Below are 20,476 nucleotides of genomic sequence, written 5' to 3'. Positions count from 1 at the left end.
TGAACGAAGGCCCTCCTTACCTGTCACGGAGTTGAAGTCTCCAAAAGCGGCGTGCGCCGGGCCTCTTCCCCCGCGCATTCAGGAGGCGCGGGGAAGAGAGAGAGAGAGACAGACTGGTGGGGGGGGGGTGAGGAGCTTCGCAGCAGCCCAGTTACCTAGCTCGGGCCTGGCTGGGCAAGAAAGGCCCAGGCTTTCAGGCCTAAGAAAAAAACGGGCAAAGGTAGGAAAAGGAATGTTCAGGTTAGATAAAATATTTAGAAATGAGTGATTTATTTTAAAAGAATTTAATAAATTGAATTTTATTTTGCTGGAAATGTATATTTGAAAAGAAAGACGCAGAAAGCAGGAAAAAGATGGAAGCAAGATGGCGGCTACTCACCTCGGTTCAGAACGATAAGGCCCGCCCACACACGCACCGATTGGCCCGGCGGCACACGCCAGCAACCCGGCGTACGATTGGTCGAGCTCGAGGTCACTCTGTCGCTAATGAGCGGATAATGAGATGCTAATGAGCAGAACGTTAAGGTTTTTCGGATACCGCGGGCGCGATTTTAGCCCGCCGAAACGTAAATACGCTTAAAACCGTTTTGGAAAGGTAAGCTTTCTTTCGACGTAACGCACGCGAAGGTATGCCCTGTAACTTTCGAGCGCATAGCCGCCCAGACGCACACCTGCAGACACAGACAGACAGAAGGACAGAAGGACAGACAGAAGGACCGATTTATATATATAGACTAGCTGGAGTGCCCCGGCGGTGCCGAGGCTTTTTCGAGGGCATGTTGTTGTTGGAAGAGAGAGAGAGAGAGCGACTGGGGGGAAGAGAGAGAGCGACTGGGGGGAAGAGAGAGAGCGACGGGGGGAAGAGAGAGAGCGACTGGGGGTTAGAGAGAGGGCGACTGGGGGGTAGAGAGAGAGCGACTGGGGGAAGAGAGAGAGCGCGGGCGGGGGGAAGAGAGGGCGGGGGGGATAGGGGGGTAAGGGATGGCGGGGGGAGAGGGGGCGGGGCGGAGTGGGGGAAAAGGAAGGGAGGGGGAGGGGGGAGGGAGGCAGGGGTGGGGAGAGAGGGGGGAGGGGGGGGAGGGGCGGCGGTGGAGGGGTGGCGGGGGGCAGGGAGGGGAAGGGAGGGCGGGGGGGAGGGGAAGGGAGGGAGGGGAGGGGAGGGCGGGGGGACGGGAGGGGAGGAGGGGGGAGGAGGAGAGAGGAGGAGGGGAAGAAGGGGCGGGGGGAGGGAGGAGGGGGGAGGGGGGGGGCGGAGAGGAGGGAGGGGGGAGAGGAGGGAGGGGGGGGCGGAGAGGAGGGGGGGGGAGGGGAGGGGAAGGGGGAGAGTCCACGAGCCCCCTGATCCCCGTCCCCCCAAACTCCCGGGCCCCCTGATCCCCACCCCCCGAACTCCAGAGGTTGGCCCCCCCCCGAGGCTCGCCCCCCCCACCCCCCCCCCCCCCGAGGCTCCCCCCCCCACCCCCCCCGAGGCTCGCCCACCCCCCCCCCCCCGAGGCTCGCACCCCCCCCCGAGGCTCGCCCCCCCCCCGAGGCTCCCCCCCCCCGAGGCTCGCCCCCCCACCCCCCCCCGAGGCTCGCCCCCCCCCACCCCCCCCCGAGGCTCGCCCCTCCCCACCCCCCCCGAGGCTCGCCCCCCCCACCCCCCCCCGAGGCTCGCCCCCCCCCCCCCCCGAGGCTCGCCCCCCCCCACCAACCAAGCACCGAACTCCGGGGCGCGATCTTCCGAGCACCGGCCTCCCGAGCTGGCTTCAAGATTGCGGCTGTGCGAGACGGCCAGAGGGCCCGGTTGCCAGGGTAACCGTTGACGCTGACCAAGCCCCGCCCCCCGGCCGAGCCAGAGAGAGAGACGCCGCGTCTCAGCTGCTCCTGCTGCGCGCGCGCGCACCCTTTAGTAAGGTAGCGGTGCTGGGCTGAGGCCCGCCCCTCCAGCCTTCGAGTGGGGCCGGGAGGTGCCTAGCTCGGGCGTGGGTGCGGAGGAGACGCCGAGGCGTGGAGGCCTACCTGGAAAAACGGGGAAAGGTAGGAAAATTAATGAGATGAGATATAGTTAATTACTTTCTAAATCATTTTTTTGAACAACAATATGTGTTTTAAAAGCAACGTTTTTTTTAAGGACGCAGAAAGCGGGAAAAAGAAAGGAAAAGTTTGGAATCAAGATGGCGGCGACTCACCTCGGTTCAGAACGATAAGGCCCGCCCACACACGCACCGATTGGCCCGGCGGCACACGCCAGCAACCCGGCGTACGATTGGTCGAGCTCGAGGTCACTCTGTCGCTAATGAGCGGATAATGAGATGCTAATGAGCGGAACGTTAAGGTTTTTCGGATACCGCGGGCGCGATTTTAGCCCGGCCGAAACGTAAATACGCTTAAAACCGTTTTGGAAAGGTAAGCTTTCTTTCGACGTAACGCACGCGTAGGTACGCCCTGTAACTTTCAAGCGCATAGCCGCCCAGACGCGCACCTGCAGACAGACAGAAGGACAGACAGACAGAAGGACAGACAGACAGAAGGACAGACAGAATGACCGATTTATATATATAGTGATAGATATAGATAAGATCATCTCTCATTCTTCTAAACTCCAATGAGTATAGGCCCAACCTGCTCAACCTTTCTTCATAAGACAACCCCTTCATCCCAGGGATCAACCTAGTGATCCTTCTCTGAACTGCCTCCAATGCAAGTATATCCTTCCTTAAATAAGGAGACCAAAACTGTATGCAGTACTCCAGGTGTGGTCTCACCAACGCCCTGTACAGTTGTAACAGGACTTCCCTACTTTTATACTCCATTCCCTTTCCATTTGCCTTCCTAATTACTTGCTTTACCTGCATGCCAACCTTTTGTGATTCATGCACAAGGACCCCCAGATCCCTCTGTACCTCAGCATTTTGTAATCTCTGCCCATTTAAATAATAATTTGCTTTTTTATTTTTCCTACCAAAGTGGATAACCTCGCATTTTCCCACATTATACTCCATCTGCCAGATTTTTGCCCACTCACTTAGCCTATCTATATCCCTTTGGAGATTCTTTGCGACCTCTACACAATTTGCTTTCCCACCTATCTTTGTATCATCAGCAAATTTGGCTACATTACACTCAGTCCCTTCATCCAAGTCATTAATATAGATTGTAAATAGTTGAGGCCCCAGCACTGATCCCTGCGGCATCCCACTAGTTACAGTTTGCCAACCTGAAAATGACCCATTTATCCTGACTCTCTGTTTTCTGTTAGCTACCAATCCTCTATCCATGCTAATATATTACCTCCAACCCTGTGAGCTCTTATCTTATGCAGTAACCTTTTATGTGGCACCTTATCGAATGCCTTCTAGAAATCCAAATACATGAGATTTACTTGTTCCCCTTTATCCACCCTGCTCATTACATCCTTCAAGAACTCCAGCAAATTTGTCAAACATGATTTCCCTTTCATAAAACCATGCTGACTCTGCTTGACTGCATTATGATTTTCTAAATGTCCTGCTACCACTTCCTTAATGATGGACTCCGGCATTTTCCCGATGACAGATGTTAGGCTAACTGGTCGATAGTTGCCTGTTTTCTGTCTCCCTCCTTTCTTAAATAGGGGCGTTACATTTGCGGTTTGCCAGTCCGCTGGGACCTCTCCAGAATCCAGGGAATTTTGGTAGATTACAATCAATGCATCCACTATCTCTGCAGCCACCTCTTTTAAGACCGTAGGATGCAGGCCATTGGGTCCAGGGGACTTGTCCACCTTTAGTCCCATTAGTTTGCCTCGTACTTTTTCTCTAGTGATAGTGATTGCTTTAAGTTCCCCCCCCACCCCAATAGCCCCTTGATTATCCATTATTGGGATGCTTTTAGTGTCTTCTACCGTGAAGACCGATACAAAATATTTGTTCAAAGTTCCGCCATTTCCCTGTTTCCCATTATTAATTCCCCAGACTCATCCTCTAGGGGACCAATGTTTACTTTAGCTACTCTCTTCCTTTTTATATACCTGTAGAAGCTCTTACTGTCTGTTTTTATGTTTCTTGCTAGCTTACTCTCATAAGCTATCTTCTCTCTATCATTTTTTTAGTCGTCCTTTGCTGGTTTTTAAAAATGTCCCAATCCTCTGGCCTTCCACTATTGTCCGCAACATTGTATGATTTTGTTTTCAATTTGATACCATCCTTTACTTCCTTAGTTACCCATGGATAGTTCATTCTTCTCTTAGAGTCTTTCTTTCTCACTGGAATATACCTTTGCTGAGAGTTATGAAATATCTCCTTAAATGTTTGCCACTGCTTTTCTACAATCTTACCCTGTAATATATTTTCCAAGCCTGCCTTCATACCTTTGTACAGGAAACTTGGCGATATCCGGCACCGACGGGACCGAGCTGCTGCCGATCTATCAAAACTTCCGGATAGACCAGCGCTAATGTTGAAGGATACGGAGGTTTTCATCTCCGTATCTGACAACAAACACTGTTGCTTAGCAACAGCTTGTAAACACTCGGCCCGTACCTTGGAAGCATCTCTGAAGCTGTTGCTAAGCTACAGAGACGCTTTCCAGAGCCTGACTGTTAAAAAAATGCTAGGAGAAGAAAAAAAACCTAACCAAAACGGCTGCTGATTTCTGCCGTTAGATCGAGGTTTCCGGACATACAACCTCCGGATAAACCAAAGTTTCCTGTAATTACCTTTATTTAAGTTCAGGACACTAGTTTGAGACCTAGCTTTCTCACCCTCAAACTGAATTTGAAATTCTACCATGCTATGGTCACTCTTCCCAAGAGGATCCTTCATTTCGAGATCATTAATTAATCCAGCCTCGTTACACATTACCAGATCTAAAATAGTCTGCTCCCTGGTTGGTTCCACAACATATTGTTCCAAGAAACCATCCCGCATACACTCTAAGAACTCTTCCTCAAGTCTACCTTTGCCAATTTGCTTTGTCCAATCAGTATGAAGATTAAAATCTCCCATGATTATAGCTGTACCTTTCTTACAAGCCTCTATTATTTCTTGATTTATTCTTACAGTCCTACAGTGTGGCTACTGTTTGGGAGCCTGTAGACCACTCCCACCAGTGACTTCTTACCCTTATTATTTCTTATCTCCACCCAAACTGATTCTACGTCTTGATCTTCTGAGCCAATATCATTTCTCACTACTGCACTGATCTCATCCCTTATTAACAGAGCTACACCACCTCCTTTTCCTTTCTGCCTATCCTTACGAAATGGCAAATACCCCAGAATATTCAGTTCCCAGCCTTGGTCACCTTGCAACCACGTCTCTGTAATGGCTATCAGATCATACCCATTTATTTCTATTTGTGCTGTCAACTCATCTATCTTGTTACGAATGCTGCGTGCATTCAGATATAGAGCTTTTAATTTTGTCTTTTTACCATTTTTCCCTACTCTGACCCCTCTTTCTGATGCACTCTTATGTGTATACGCTCTGTCCCATCCTGTCACACTCTGGTTATCATTACCCCTATCGCTACCCTGCACTTTTGCCTTCTCATTTTTCTTTGACTTTTTTAATTTCTGCTCAGCGGATCCCTCCCCCCCCCCCCCCCCCCACTATTTAGTTTAAAGCCCTATCTACAGCTCTAGTTATTTGATTCACCAGGACACTGGTCCCAGCCTGGTTCAAATGAAGCCCGTCCAGACAGAACAGCTCCCTCTTACCTCAGTACTGGTGCCTGTGCCCCAAGAATCAAAACCCATTTCTCCCACACCAATCTTTGAGCCACTCGTTCATTTCTCTAATCTTATTTATCCTATGCCAATTTGCACGTGGCTCAGGTAGTAATCCAGAGATTATTACCTTTGTGGTTCTACTTTTTAATTTAGCCCCTAGCTGCTCATACTCCCTCAGCAGAACCTCTTTCTTTGTCCTACTTATGTCGTTGGTACCGTCTCTTCCCCTTCCCTCCCCTCCCAGATGTCTGTTCTGGAGTTCCAAACCATGCACCTCTTGCTTCGCCCTGTCTGGAGCAGTGTATTGGGACGGTCCTCCTACAGCAGGGGTTGGGAATGTGCTCAGGTAATACAGGATGCTCGTGGGAGTAGTAAAGGGCATGACTGGGACTTGGTGAGTGTGGAGCCACTGATACAGAGCTGGGCCTGGGACTGAGTCCAGGTATCGCCTGGTACACGGGTACAGAGCTGGGCCTGGGACTGAGTCCGGGTATCGCCTGGTACACGGGTACAGTGCTGGGCCTGGGACTGAGTCCGGGTATCGCCTGGTACACGAGTACAGTGCTGGGCCTGGGACTGAGACCGGGTATCGCCTGGTACACGGGTACAGAGCTGGGCCTGGGACTCGGCCCGGATATCGCTTGGTACACGAGTACAGTGCTGGGCCTGGGACTGAGTCCGGGTATCGCCTGGTACATGGGTACAGAGCTGGGCCTGGGACTGAGTCCGGGTATCGCCTGGTACACGGGGCCACAGGTATCTCAGTGAGAAATGGTTTTCCAGCCCCAGGGATGGGCTCCATGTTGGGAATTGTACTGGTGAGCGCGCCTTCAGAGGACAAGTCCTGTCTGCAGCTCGGTGTTTGAATGTCACCTGTCTCAGTGGATTGTTCTCTTTCTGTAGGTTTGAGAGTCTGGATCAGGAGATGAACAGCATGTTGGTTCGTGTTGTGGAGGTGAATGAAATCGTGCAGCAGCTGGTGGAGAATGGACATCCCAGTGCCACTGAGGTCAGGGGTTGCCAGGACCACCTCAACAGCAGGTATTGTCTGTTACCCACAGCCTGGTCTAAGTAGAGGATACCAACATTAGAGTTTCCGGATTGCATTAAATAAAAATCTGGAAAACATGAATAATAAATAAATAATAATTAGGAGTTAAGGGGAGACTAAAAAATGTAGTAAATATACAGAATCAAGAATTAATTACAAATTAATCTGAAATCAAGTAAATCCATCTGTTCAGTATAATTTATATCTCAAGTGATTCTATTAGTTCTAAATGTAAATTACTGCTAATCAATAAGTAGATAAAGATTATAAATGGCAGCACAGACAGTGTGTCAGGACTGTAGTATGTGGGAGTTTGTGGACACTGAGACTATCCCAGATTGCCACATCTGTAGGAAGTATCTCTGCCTTGAGATACACCGGCCCAGAGTTGGAGTGCGAGTTACAGACACTCTGACACATGTGGGACGGGGAGGAATTTCTGGACAGCTTATTCCAGAGTACAGGCACATCTGGAGTCACCTTAGAATGGCACAGCACAGAAGGAGGCCTTTAAACCCATCATGCCTGTACCGGCTCTTTGAAAGAGCTTTTCAATTAGTCCCATTCCCCTGCTTTTTCTTCATAGCTTAGCTGAAGTGCTCTCAGAGAGCCGGCATGGGCTGAACAGGCCGAATGACCTCCTTCTGTGCGGTAACCATTCTATGATTTATCCAATTGCCTTTTGAAAGTTATTATTGAATCTGCTTTCACCACCCTTTAAGGCAGTGCGTTCCAGATCACAACTCGCTGTAAAAAAAAATGTTTCCTCCTGTTGCCTGTGGTTCTTTTGCTAATCATCTTAAATCTGTGCCCCTCATCCCTGGTACCATTCTAGTAAATCTCGACTTTTTTTTTTATTCGTTCATGGGATGTACAATGGAAATCAATACAGCCGGCAAAGACATACAGGAAACTCTTTTTTATCTGGCACCGACGGGACCGACGTGGTGCCGGTTCATCAAAAATTCTGGATAACCGAACGCTATAGTAAAAGATACGGAGAGCTGAGAGCTCCGTATAAAGCAACAAACCCTGTTGCTTAGCAACAGGTGCAGAACAATGGCCACAAGTTCCAAGCGTCTCTGTAGCTTAGCAACAGCTGCAGCCACACCCTTGCACAGCAACAGATCGAGGAAGGCAAGTAATAAAACTTACCTGAACCTACTCCTGAATTTTGCCGGTTAACCGAGATTTCCGGTTATTTAGGTGCCGGTAAATCGAGAGTTTCCTGTATTAACTGACAGTAATTTACAGTTCCGCAGGATATTACCAAATTCAGTCACTGGACAGAGCACTGTGCGATGTCTCTGTTGTTTCTTTAATCTGGTCCGGCGGCTATCTTACTAGCAGAGAAGAACATTAGGCTTTCGCCAGCATGGATCCGCTCCTCAATAACAGCATACTAGAGAGGCTAGCATTTGGCTAGCATGGATCCGCTTCCTGCAGGTACCGTCGTTCTCTCAGCGCCTCATGGATGCCCAGCTTTGAGCTGCTAGATCTATTTTGAATCTATCCCATTTAGCACGGTGGCAGTGCCATACAACACGACGGAGGGTGTCCTCAGTGTGAAGCCGGGACTTCGTCTCCACAAGGACTGTGCGGTGGTCACTGCTGCCAATGCTATCATGGACAGATGCATCTGCGACAGGCAGATTGGTTAAGTAGGCTTTTCCCTTGTGTTGTTTCTCTCACCACCTGTCGCAGGCCCAGACTGGCAGCTATGTCTTTCACTGCTCGGCCAGCTTGGTCAGTAGTGGTGCTACCGAGCCACTCTTGGTGATGGACATTGAAGTCCTCCACCCAGAGTACATTCTGTGCCCTTGCTACTCTCAGTGTTCAACTTGGCGGAGTACTGATTCATCAGCTGAGGGAGGGCGGTAGGTGGTAATCAGCAGGAGGTTTCCTTGCCCATGCTTGACCTGAAGCCATGAGACTTCATGGGGTCTGGAGTTAATGTTGAGGACGCCCCGGGCCACTCCTCCTTAATTGTATACCACTGTGCCGCCACCCCTGCTGGGTCTATCCTGCCAGTGGGACAGGATATACCCAGGGATGGTGATGGAGGAGTCTGGGACTTAAGAACTTAAGAAATAGGAGCAGGAGTCGGCCATTCGGCCCCTCGAGCCTGCGCCGCCATTCAATAAGATCATGGCTGATCTTCTGCCTCAATTCCATTCTAATCGCCATGTCCCTTGATGCCCTTACTAGTCAGAAATCTGTCGACTTCTGTTTTGAATATACCCAATGACTGAGCCTCCACAGCCCTCTGGGGTAGAGAATTCCAAAGATTCACCACCCTCTGAAGAAATTTCTTCTCATCTCAGTCCTGAATGGCCTACCCTTTATCCTGAGGCTGTGGCCCCTGGTTCTAGACTCCCCAGCCAAGGGAAACATCAATGGGCTGGATTTTGCCCATGTGGCGCTTTTGAAGGCGGGACATTGGTTGAAAGGTATGCTTCTGTGAGTATTACTATGTCAGGCTTTTGCTTGACTAGTCTGTGGGACAGCTCTCCCCAGATGTTGGTGAGGAGGACTTTGCAGGGTCGACTGGGCTGGGTGTGCCATTGCCGTGCCCATAGCTGGTGCCTAGGTCAATGCCGGGTGGTCCGTCTGGTTTTATTCTTCTTATTGCTTTTCGTAGTGGTTTGTTACAACTGCGTGGTTTTGTAGGCCATTTCAGAGGGCAGTTAAGCGTCAACCACATTGCTGTGGGTCTAGAATCACATATAGGCCAAACCAGGTAAGGGCGGCAGATTTCCTTTGCAGGGTCGACTGGGCTGGGTGTGCCTTTGTCGTGTCCTGTGCTGAGGTCGATGCCAGGTAGTTTGTCTGGTTTTATTCTTAGTATACTTCTTTGTACTGGTTTGGTACAACTGAGTGGCCTGCTAGGCCAATTCAGAGGGCAGTTAAGAGTCAACCACATTGCTGTAGGTCTGGAATCAAATATAGGCCAGACCAGGTAAGGACGACAGATTTCCTTCCCTAAAGGACATTAAAAGAGTTTTTACAACATAGAAACATAGAAGATAGGAGCAGGAGTGTGGTAAACCACTGTTTGTATTCCACTGTGTACATGCCTGGACATGCCTCGGCTGACTCCTCCCACAAGTCCTAGTATAAAGGTGACTGCTCCCCAGCCCCCTTTGTATTCTGGACCGGTCGACCACTCGAGGCAGACCTTCATTCTTTTGTTAATAAAAGCCTTTAGTTACTCTCTTAACTCTCAGTCTTTTATGAGTAATTGATAGCGCATCAATTTTATTAACAAATTTTTATAATGGAGAAGATCCTCACACCAGCATGCCTGGACTTAGATCATCGGGAGGCGGACTCATCCACCAAGTTTACTCACTGGCTTAAGTGTTTCGAAAAATTCCTGACCGCCTCCGCAGCAATCAAATCGGACGAGGACAAACTGGATGTCCTGACCTCCAAAGTGAACCACCGAGTGTACTCGGTCATCCAAGACGCGACCTCGTGCGCGGACGCTATCAAGCTCCTCAAGGACCAGTACACGCGCCCAGTGAACGAAGTGTACGCCAGGCACCTTCTGGGGAGTCGTAAACAACAACCTGGGGAATCGACCGTGGAATACCTTCAGGCACTGTCTGTGCTTGGCCGGGCCTGTGGTTGTAAGGATGTAAAGGCCGCCGTGTACACAGAGGAACTTATCCGGGACGCTTTTGTAGCGGGCCACAGATCCAATTACACCCGACAGCGACTGTTGGAGCAGAGTGACCTCGACCTCAACAAGGCCTCTGAACTCGCACTATCACTGGATGCAGCCTACCGGGGCATGGATGCCTACTCCTCTGCACCGTGGACGCCGCGGGGAATGATAGCCTGGGACACGGTAGGACCGCCTCATAGCGCCGTGCCACCCCAGCCACACCCCAGCAACGGCCCAACTACCGCAGCAGTGTCCCAAGGCCAGACAGCAGTGCCCCAAGGCCAGAAATGCTACTTCTGTGGCCAGGCAAAACACCCCAGAGCGCGCTGCCCGGCGAAAAACGCGATCTGCTCGGGCTGCGGGAAGAAGGGACACTACGCTAACGTCTGCAGGGCCAAAGCCACCCCGAACCCCAGCAGCGCCGCGTGTGGGCCATGCGGGCCGCCATCTTGGGCCTCCCCGGCCATGTGCGAACCACCGGTACAGCAGCCATTTTGGACGCCTCCAGCCACATGGGGATCATGGACGCCGCCATCTTGGACGACAGCCGGAACACAGCAGGCCCCCAACACCGCCTCATCTGATACCCGCAGCGACACACCGACCCCTACGCTGGCATCCGTTACACTGGACCAAGCGAGACCGCACCAGCTGGCCAGCTCCACAATGGACATTAAGGTAAATGGCCACGATACAATCTGCCTTTTTGACTCTGGGAGCACGGAGAGCTTCATCCACCCCGACACGGTGCGGCGTTGCTCTCTCCCAGTCCTGCCTGCGCACCAGCGGATTTCTATGGCCTCCGAGTCCCAGTCGGCGGACATCGGCGGCTACTGCGTAGTGACACTCGTAGTAGACGGGACCGTGTACGATCATTTTAAACTTCTGGTCCTGCCCGACCTCTGCGCTGCCGTCCTGCTGGGGTTAGATTTTCAGTGCCACCTTAAAAGTGTTACGATGGCGTACGGTGGACCCCTACCCCCACTCACAGTCCGCAGCCAGCAGCTCCCAAATTGCCCGCCGCGCACCAGGTGCAACCTCTCCACACTCAGAGTCACCCCCCCCCCCCACTGTTTGCTAACCTCACCCCCGACTGTAAGCCCATCGCCACAAAGAGCAGGCGATACAGTGCCGGGGACAGGGTTTTCATTAAAACCGAAGTGGAGCGGCTCCTGAAGGAAGGGATTATTGAGGGCAGCACCAGCCCCTGGCGAGCCCAGGTTGTGGTCGTTAAGACCGGCGAGAAGCAGCGCCTGGTCATCGACTACAGCCAGACAATAAATCGCTACACCCTGCTGGACGCCTACCCACTCCCCCGCATAGCTGATATGGTCAACCAGATCGCGCAGTACCGCGTCTTCTCGACCATTGACCTGAAATCAGCGTACCACCAGCTCCCTATCCGCCCTGAGGACCGCCAGTATACTGCCTTTGAGGCAAACGGCCGCCTCTATCACTTCCTTAGGGTTCCCTTTGGTGTCACCAACGGGGTCTCCGTCTTCCAAAGGGAGATGGACCGGATGGTAGATCAAAATGCGTTGCAGGCCACTTTCCCATATCTGGACAATGTGACCATCTGCGGCCGTGACTTGCAGGACCATGACGCAAACCTCGAAAAAATTCCTCCGCACCGCCCAACTCCTGAACCTGACATATAACAAGGAGAAGTGCATATTCCGCACAAACCGCCTCGCCATCCTTGGCTGTGTTGTGGAACACGGAGTCGTCGGCCCCGACCCCGACCGGATGCGTCCCCTTATGGAACTCCCACTGCCCCACTGCCTCAAGGCCCTGAAGAGGTGCCTAGGGTTTTTCTCCTATTATGCCCAGTGGGTCCCCTACTATGCGGACAAGGCCCATCCGCTGATCAAGTCCACCTCTTTTCCCTTGACGGCAGAGGCCCGCTTAGCCTTCCACCGTATCAAGGAAGACATTGCCAAAGCCACCATGCACGCAGTGGACGAATCCATCCCCTTCCAGGTGGAAAGCGACGCGTCCGACTTTGCCCTGGCCGCTACCCTCAATCAGGCGGGGAGACCCGTGGCCTTCTTTTCACGAACCCTCCAAGGCCCGGAGACCAGACACTCCGCTGTTGAGAAGGAGGCCCAGGCGATTGTGGAGGCTGTGCGTCATTGGAGGCACTACCTGGCCGGAAAACGATTTACCCTGCTCACTGACCAACGTTCAGTTGCTTTCATGTTTAACAACAAGCAGAGGGGCAAAATCAAAAATGACAAGATCTTGATGTGGAGAATCGAACTTTCCACCTACAATTACGAGATCTTGTACCGGCCCGGGAAGCTCAATGAACCCCCGGATGCGCTATCGCGTGGCACCTGCGCCAGCGCGCAGATCGATAGACTGCGGGCCCTCCACAATGACCTCTGCCACCCGGGGGTCACCAGGTTCTTCCACTTCATCAAGGCCTGCAACCTGCCTTACTCCATTGAGGAGGTCAGGACCATGACCAGGAACTGCCAAGTCTGCGCTGAGTGCAAACCGCACTTTTATAGACCAGACACGGCCCACCTGATAAAAGCCACTCGCCCCTTCGAGCGCCTGAGCGTTGATTTTAAAGGGCCTCTCCCCTATCCGACCGCAATGTGTACTTCCTCAATATTATTGATGAGTACTCCCGTTTCCCGTTCGCCATCCCCTGCCCGGACATGACCAGTGCCACGGTCATTAAATGTCTGAACGACCTCTTCACCCTGTTCGGTTTCCCCAGCTATATCCATAGCGACCGGGGCTCATCGTTTATGAGCGACGAACTCCGTCAGTACCTGCTAACTAGGGGTATTGCCACAAGCAGGACCACCAGTTACAAACCCCGGGGGAACGGACAGGTGGAAAGAGAAAATGCGACAGTTTGGAAGGCCGCCCTGCTAGCCTTAAAGTCTAGGGGCCTTCCAACCTCCCGCTGGCAGGATGTGCTCCCCGATGCGCTCCACTCTATTCGGTCACTGCTCTGCACTGCCACTAACGCCACCCCTCATGAGAAAATGTTTGTCTTCCCAAGGAAGTCCACATCGGGGACATCGCTACCGCCATGGCTGACGTCCCCAGGGCCGGTCCTACTGAGAAGGCACGTGAGGACCCATAAAACGGACCCCCTGGTCGAGAGGGTCGACCTCCTCCACGCCAACCCCCAGTATGCTTACATTGCATACCCGGACGGGCGGGAGGACACAGTCTCCATAAGAGACCTTGCACCCTCGGGGGCCGCAGTAACCCACTACTCACTACCACCCCACCCCCACGATCCGATATCCAGCCCCAGCAGACGGCAGGCCTGGGCCCAGCGACCCGCTCGACACCTACGAGGACGACACGCCTGTGCCACAGCCTACGCGGGACTCGACGCCGGAAGCTCCACTACCCCTGCCGTCGCCACGCCGATCACAGCGGCAGACAAGACCTCCGGAGAGACTCCAATACACTAACTTTTAATACACTTCACCCCGCCGGACTCAATTTTAAACAAGGGGTGAATGTGGTAAACCACTGTTTGTATTCCACTGTGTACATGCCTGGACATGCCTCGGCTGACTCCTCCCACAAGTCCTAGTATGAAGGTGACTGCTCCCCAGCCCCCTTTGTATTCTGGACTGGTCGACCACTCGAGGCAGACCTTCATTCTTTTGTTAATAAAAGCCTTTAGTTACTCTCTTAACTCTCAGTCTTTTATGAGTAATTGATAGCGCATCAAGGAGTAGGCCATTCGGCTCCTCGAGCCTGCTCCGCCATTCAGTGCGATCATGGCTGATCATCCAAATTCAGTACCCTGTCCCTGCCTTCTCCCCATATCCCCTGATCCCTTTAGCCTTAAGAAATATATCTAACTCCCTTCTTGAATATATTTAATGAATTGGCCTCAACTGTCTTCTGTGGTAGAAAATTCCACAGGTTCACCACTCTCTGAGTGAAGAAATTCCTCCTCATCTCAGTCCTAAATGGCTTACCCCTTATCCTTAGACTGTAACCCCTGGTTCTGGACTCTCCTGCCATCGGGTACAGCCTTCCTGCATCTAGTCTGTCTAGTCCTGTTAGAATTTTATAAGTTTCAATGAGATCCCCTCTCATTCTTCTAAACTCTAGCGAATACAAGCCTAATCGACCCAATCTCTCTTCATACGTCATTCCTGCCATCCCAGGTATCAGTCTGGTGAATCTTCACTGCACTCCCTCCATGGCAAGAACATCTTTCCTCAGATAAGGCGACCAAAACTGCACACAATACTCAAGTGTGGCCTCACCAAGGCCCCTGTACAACTGCAGCAAGACATCCTTGCTCCTGTACTCAAATCCTCTCGCTATGAAGGCCAGCATACTATTTGCCTTCTTAATCGCCTGCTACACCTGCATGCTTACCTTCAGCGACTGGTGCACAAGGACACCCAGGTCTCGTTGCACTTCCCCTTTTCCCAATCTATTGCCGTTCAGATAATAATCTGCTTTCCTGTTTTTGCCACCAAAGTGGATAGCCTCGCATTTATCCACATTATACTGCATCTGCCCAATCGCCCAACCTGTCCAAATCATACTGAAGTTTCTCTGCATCCTCCTCACAGCACACACACCCACCCAGCTTTGTGTCGTCCGCATACTTGGAGATATTACATCTAGTTCCCTTGTCTAGATCATTAATATATATTGTGAATAGCTGGGGTCCTAGCACCGATCCCTGCGGTACCCCACTAGTCACTGCCTGCCACTCGGAAAAAAACCCGTTTATTCCAACTCTTTGCTTCCTGTCTGCCAACCAGTTTTCTATCCAAGTCAGTACCTTACCCCCAATCCCATGTGCTTTATCCGATAGTTTCATGGTCACCATTACTAATACTAGCTTTTTATTCCAGATTTATATTTAATTAAATGAACTGAAGTTAAAAGCCCATGGGATCCAGGGCAAAGTGTCAAGTTGGATTCAAAACTGGCTTGGAGGCAGGAAGCAGAGGGTAATGGTTGATGGGTGTTTTTGTGACTGGAAAGCTGTTTCCAGTGCGGTACGCAGAGCTCAGTACTGGGTCCCTGTGGCGACACGCCACCACTGGACATAATCTGCTCACGGCGGCACGGACGGTCTAAGCAGAAGCCCCCAGCCGGGGGCCCTTTCCTCCAGCAACTTGTTTCCCGCAGGGACAGGCTGCCGGGAGCACTTCCTGTCTGGGAAGTATTTAAGTGGATGCGCGGGCTTTTCTAGTTCCTGTTTACCATGTGGTTAGAATAAAGCAGTTGTGTTTTCAATAGCTCTGGTCTCGACTCCCACGTTTGCCGCGGTATCTCAACATCCCTTGCTTTTTGTGGTATATATCAATGATCTAGACTTGAATATAGCGGGTATGATTAAGAGGTTTGCAGATGATACTAAAATCGGCTGTGTGGTTGATACTGAAGAAGGAAGCTGTAGACTGCAGGAAGATATCAATAAATTGGTCAGGTGGGCAGAACAGTGGCAAATGGAAGTGTGAGGTAATGCATTTGGGGAGGGCTAACAAGGAAAGGGAATACACATTAAATGGTAGGACACTGAGTATTGTAGAGGAACAAAGGGACCTTGGAGTGCATGTCCACATATCCCTGAAGTTAGCAGACCAGGTAGATAAGAACATAAGAAATAGGAGCAGGAGTAGGCCATTAGGCCCTTCGAACCTGCTCCGCCATTCAATGTCTCTCGACCCTCGGCTCTCTGTTTCACACACTGTGTACGGGAGACCGTGTCCCTCGACCCTCGGCTCTCTGATTTACACACTGTGTACGGGAAACCGTGTCTCTCGACCCTCGGCTCTCTGTTTTACACACTGTGTATGGGAGACCGTGTCTCTCGACGCTCGGCTCTCTGTTTTATACACTGTGTATGGGAGACCGTGGGGTAGATTTTCCTGGAGCCGTCAGGCGGGGTTTCAGGCGTGTGTGGGGGGGGGAAATGCTGAAATCAGGGGTCCCGACACCATCCCGCCCAAAACCCGCCTCCATGTAAGTTTCACAGGAGGTGGGTACCCGCCCCGCACTGGGACCCGCCGACCCGAGGCGGGAAGGGATTAGTGCCAATTAACTGCCTGTTAACAGGTAGTTAACAGGCAGTTTTTAGCCTAATCCCTATTTTGAGGGGTGTCGTGTGGGATTCCCGACGGCTGCAAACCACGCCAGGTTAGAGCAGGCGGGCCGTCGGGTTGAAGGACTTACAGGGGTCGAGATGTCGGTGATCAGGTGAGTGATGGGTGCATGAGTGCAAAGGTAAGTGTGTTTGGTGTGTCTAAAATGTGTAAAGAAGTTTAAATTACCTGTACTTACCTTAACAGCCTTTCTTCCTCTAGGTTTCGGGAGTCCATCACTCAGCCGGCACTGAAAGCAAAATGGCTGCGATCTGTCAAAAGTGACAGCCTTCAGCTTTCATTGCCGGTGAGACTTCTAACTGAGTCTGTGTAGAAGGATTCAGGTTAGAAGTCAGAGTGTCAGTGTTTGGCAGCTTCAAACAGCTGTGAAACGCTGATATTTCATCTGTCAAGAACTCTTGACAGATGAAATTTCAGTCTGTGATGTCACCTGTTGCCGGGTGGCCCTTAATTGGCCTGCTGAGCCCGCCAGCGGGCTCAACAAGGTCAATCAAGGGAAAATCGCGCGGATTGGCCGGATGTCGATGTCGGCGGGACTAAAACCCGAAAGTTGTAGTCTGCCTCCTTCCCGACAGCTTAGGGAAAATCTACCCCCGTGTCTCTCGACCCCCGGCTCTCTGTTTTACACACTGTGTACGGGAGACCGTGTCCCTCGACCCTCGGCTCTCTGTTTTACACACTGTGTACGGGAGACCGTGTCCCTCGACCCTCGGCTCTCTGTTTTACACACTGTGTATGGGAGACCGTGTCTCTCGACCCTCGGCTCTCTGTTTTACACACTGTGTACGGGAGACCGTGTCCCTCGACCCTCGGCTCTCTGTTTTACACACTGTGTACGGGAGACCGTGTCTCTCGACCCTCGGCTCTCTGTTTTACACACTGTGTACGGGAGACCGTGTCTCTCGACCCTCGGCTCTCTGTTTTACACACTGTGTACGGGAGACCGTGTCTCTCGACCCTCGGCTCTCTGTTTTACACACTGTGTACGGGAGACCGTGTCTCTCGACCCTCGGCTCTCTGTTTTACACACTGTGTACGGGAGACCGTGTCTCTCGACCCTCGGCTCTCTGTTTTACACACTGTGTACGGGAGACCGTGTCTCTCGACCCTCGGCTCTCTGTTTTACACACTGTGTACGGGAGACCGTGTCTCTCGACCCTCGGCTCTCTGTTTTACACACTGTGTACGGGAGACCGTGTCTCTCGACCCTCGGCTCTCTGTTTTACACACTGTGTACGGGAGACCGTGTCCCTCGACCCTCGGCTCTCTGTTTTACACACTGTGTACGGGAGACCGTGTCCCTCGACCCTCGGCTCTCTGTTTTACACACTGTGTACGGGAGACCGTGTCTCTCGACCCTCGGCTCTCTGTTTTATACACTGTGTATGGGAGACCGTGGGGTAGATTTTCCTGGAGCCGTCAGGCGGAGTTTCAGGCGTGTGGGGGGGGGAAAATCCTGAAATCGGGGGTCCCGACACCATCCCGCCCAAAACCCGCCTCCACGTAAGTTTCAGAGAAGGCGGGTACCCGCCCCGCACTGGGACCCGCCGACCCGAGGCGGGAAGGGATTAGTGCCAATTAACTGCCTGTTAACAGGTAGTTAACAGGCAGTTTTTAGCCTAATCCCTATTTTGAGGGGTGTCGTGTGGGATTCCCGACGGCTGCAAACCACGCCAGGTTAGAGCAGGCGGGCCGTCGGGTTGAAGGACTTAGAGGGGTCGAGATGTCGGTGATCAGGTGAGTGATGGGTGCATGAGTGCAAAGGTAAGTGTGTTTGGTGTGTCTAAAATGTGTAAAGAAGTTTAAATTACCTGTACTTGCCTTAACAGCCTTTCTTCCTCTAGGTTTCGGGAGTCCATCACTCAGCCGGCACTGAAAGCAAAATGGCTGCGATCTGTCAAAAGTGACAGCCTTCAGCTTTCATTGCCAGTGAGACTTCTAACTGAGTCTGTGTAGAAGGATTCAGGTTAGAAGTCAGAGTGTCAGTGTTTGGCAGCTTCAAACAGCTGTGAAACGCTGATATTTCATCTGTCAAGAACTCTTGACAGATGAAATTTCAGTCTGTGATGTCACCTGTTGCCGGGTGGCCCTTAATTGGCCTGCTGAGCCCGCCAGCGGGCTCAACAAGGTCAATCAAGGGAAAATCGCGCGGATTGGCCGGACGTCGATGTCGGCGGGACTAAAACCCGAATGTTGTAGTCCGCCTCCTTCCCGACAGCTTAGGGAAAATCTACCCCCGTGTCTCTCGACCCCCGGCTCTCTGTTTTACACACTGTGTACGGGAGACCGTGTCCCTCGACCCTCGGCTCTCTGTTTTACACACTGTGTACGGGAGACCGTGTCTCTCGACCCTCGGCTCTCTGTTTTACACACTGTGTACGGGAGACCGTGTCTCTCGACCCTCGGCTCTCTGTTTTACACACTGTGTACGGGAGACCGTGTCTCTCGACCCTCGGCTCTCTGTTTTACACACTGTGTACGGGAGACCGTGTCCCTCGACCCTCGGCTCTCTGTTTTACACACTGTGTACGGGAGACTGTGTCCCTCGACCCTCGGCTCTCTGTTTTACACACTGTGTACGGGAGACTGTGTCCCTCGACCCTCGGCTCTCTGTTGTGCCTCACAGAGATACTGAGGCACGTCTCACTGGAGGTCACCATGGATAGTGTGAGCCCTGAGCTCCAGCAGCAATGGACTTCCATGCTGTGTTTCCCATCCTGGCTCTCGGTGCTGTTATCTGGCAGTGGTGGAAGAGTCTGTGAAGGGAGCGGCGGAGCAGGTACTTGGGCGGGATGGGCACTACCAGCGGCAGGGGCTAATCATACCGTGCGTGAACCATTGTACCATTTGCAGGGCCTGATTGGCTGAGTGAGCACAATCCAGAGCCCATCTACTTTAGGCCCTTGACTGTCAGCTGACCAATGGAGGGAATATTTTGCCAACGTTAATTGTGCTCCTTTTGCAGGTGGGGCCAGATTGTGCAGCTGGTCGAAAGTAAAAAGAAGACCATTAATTCTCTGCTGTGTATTCAGAGTTACTTACTGGAGTGTAACGAGATCAAGTCTCAGATCAGCGAGAAGAGGAAAGCCATCGAGTCGACTCAGTACCTTGGCAATGACCTCGGGGGAGTGATCGCTCTCCAGAGAAAGCTGTCCACCATGGAGGGCGCCCTCGCTGTGATCGAGCCCAAGCTGATTGTTCTGCAGCTGGAGGCAGAACGTTTGGCAGCAGCTCACCCCGGCCAGGCTATGGAAATCCTAATCCAGTTCGAGGAAATTAGCGAGGAGTGGGAGCAGCTGAAGCGAGCTTTACAAGGTTGCGAGGATTCCCTGAGTGTCGCCAGCAAGTTGCAGCAGTTTATTCAAGACCTGGATAGCTTCCTGTCGTGGCTCGCCCTGACACAGGCAGCCGTCGTGTCCGAGGAACTGCCCAACTCGCTGGCGGAGGCCGAGGCTCTTCTCAGATACCATGAGGCGCTGAAAGAGGAAATTAGCCAACATGAAGAGGACTACGAGAAGATTCTCGCAGTGAATGAGCTGGTGTCCCTGGAAGAAGCAGAGCTTCCCCTGCTCTCCATTCAGCAGTGGCTGCAGAAGCTGCAGGTTGGCTGGAAGAAGCTGCAGCAGATGTGGGAGTGCAGGCAGGAGGTGCTGCTCCAGTCGCACATTTACCATCTCTTCCTGCGGGATGTCAGGCAGGCCGAGGCCTTTCTGAACAGCCAGGTGAGCAGCCTGCCCTCCCACCTGCCTTCTGACCTGCCCTACTACCGGCCCTGCGACCTGCCCTCCGACCTGCCCTCCCACCTGCCCTGCGACCTGCCCTCCCACCTGCTCTGTGACCTGCCCTGCGACCTGCCCTACTACCGGCCCTGCGACCCACCCTCCCACCTGCCCGTGACCTGCCCTCCATCCTGCCCTCCCACCTGCCCTGTGACCTGCCCTCCATCC

At 52.4% G+C, this 20,476-nt stretch overlaps 1 protein-coding gene across 1 annotated transcript in view; it reads left to right on the top strand.

Annotated features, from left to right (window-relative positions):
• The window catches only part of sptbn4b (spectrin, beta, non-erythrocytic 4b), a 361,255-nt gene that overhangs the window by 108,368 nt on the left and 232,411 nt on the right, over window positions 1-20,476 (top strand). Inside the window, exons 14-15 of the mRNA XM_085973416.1 lie at window positions 6,596-6,733; window positions 19,495-20,251. Coding sequence (XP_085829542.1) covers window positions 6,596-6,733; window positions 19,495-20,251 — 895 coding nt within the window. The remainder of the gene's footprint in view (window positions 1-6,595; window positions 6,734-19,494; window positions 20,252-20,476) is intronic.

The sequence above is a fragment of the Somniosus microcephalus genome, chromosome 34 (assembly GCF_052327205.1).
Source record: "Somniosus microcephalus isolate GS21.2 chromosome 34, FLI_Smic_1.0, whole genome shotgun sequence".
Taxonomy (NCBI): Eukaryota; Metazoa; Chordata; class Chondrichthyes; order Squaliformes; family Somniosidae; genus Somniosus; species Somniosus microcephalus.
Note: the sequence above shows the minus strand (reverse complement) of the source record. Positions and strands in the feature narration are given on the sequence as shown.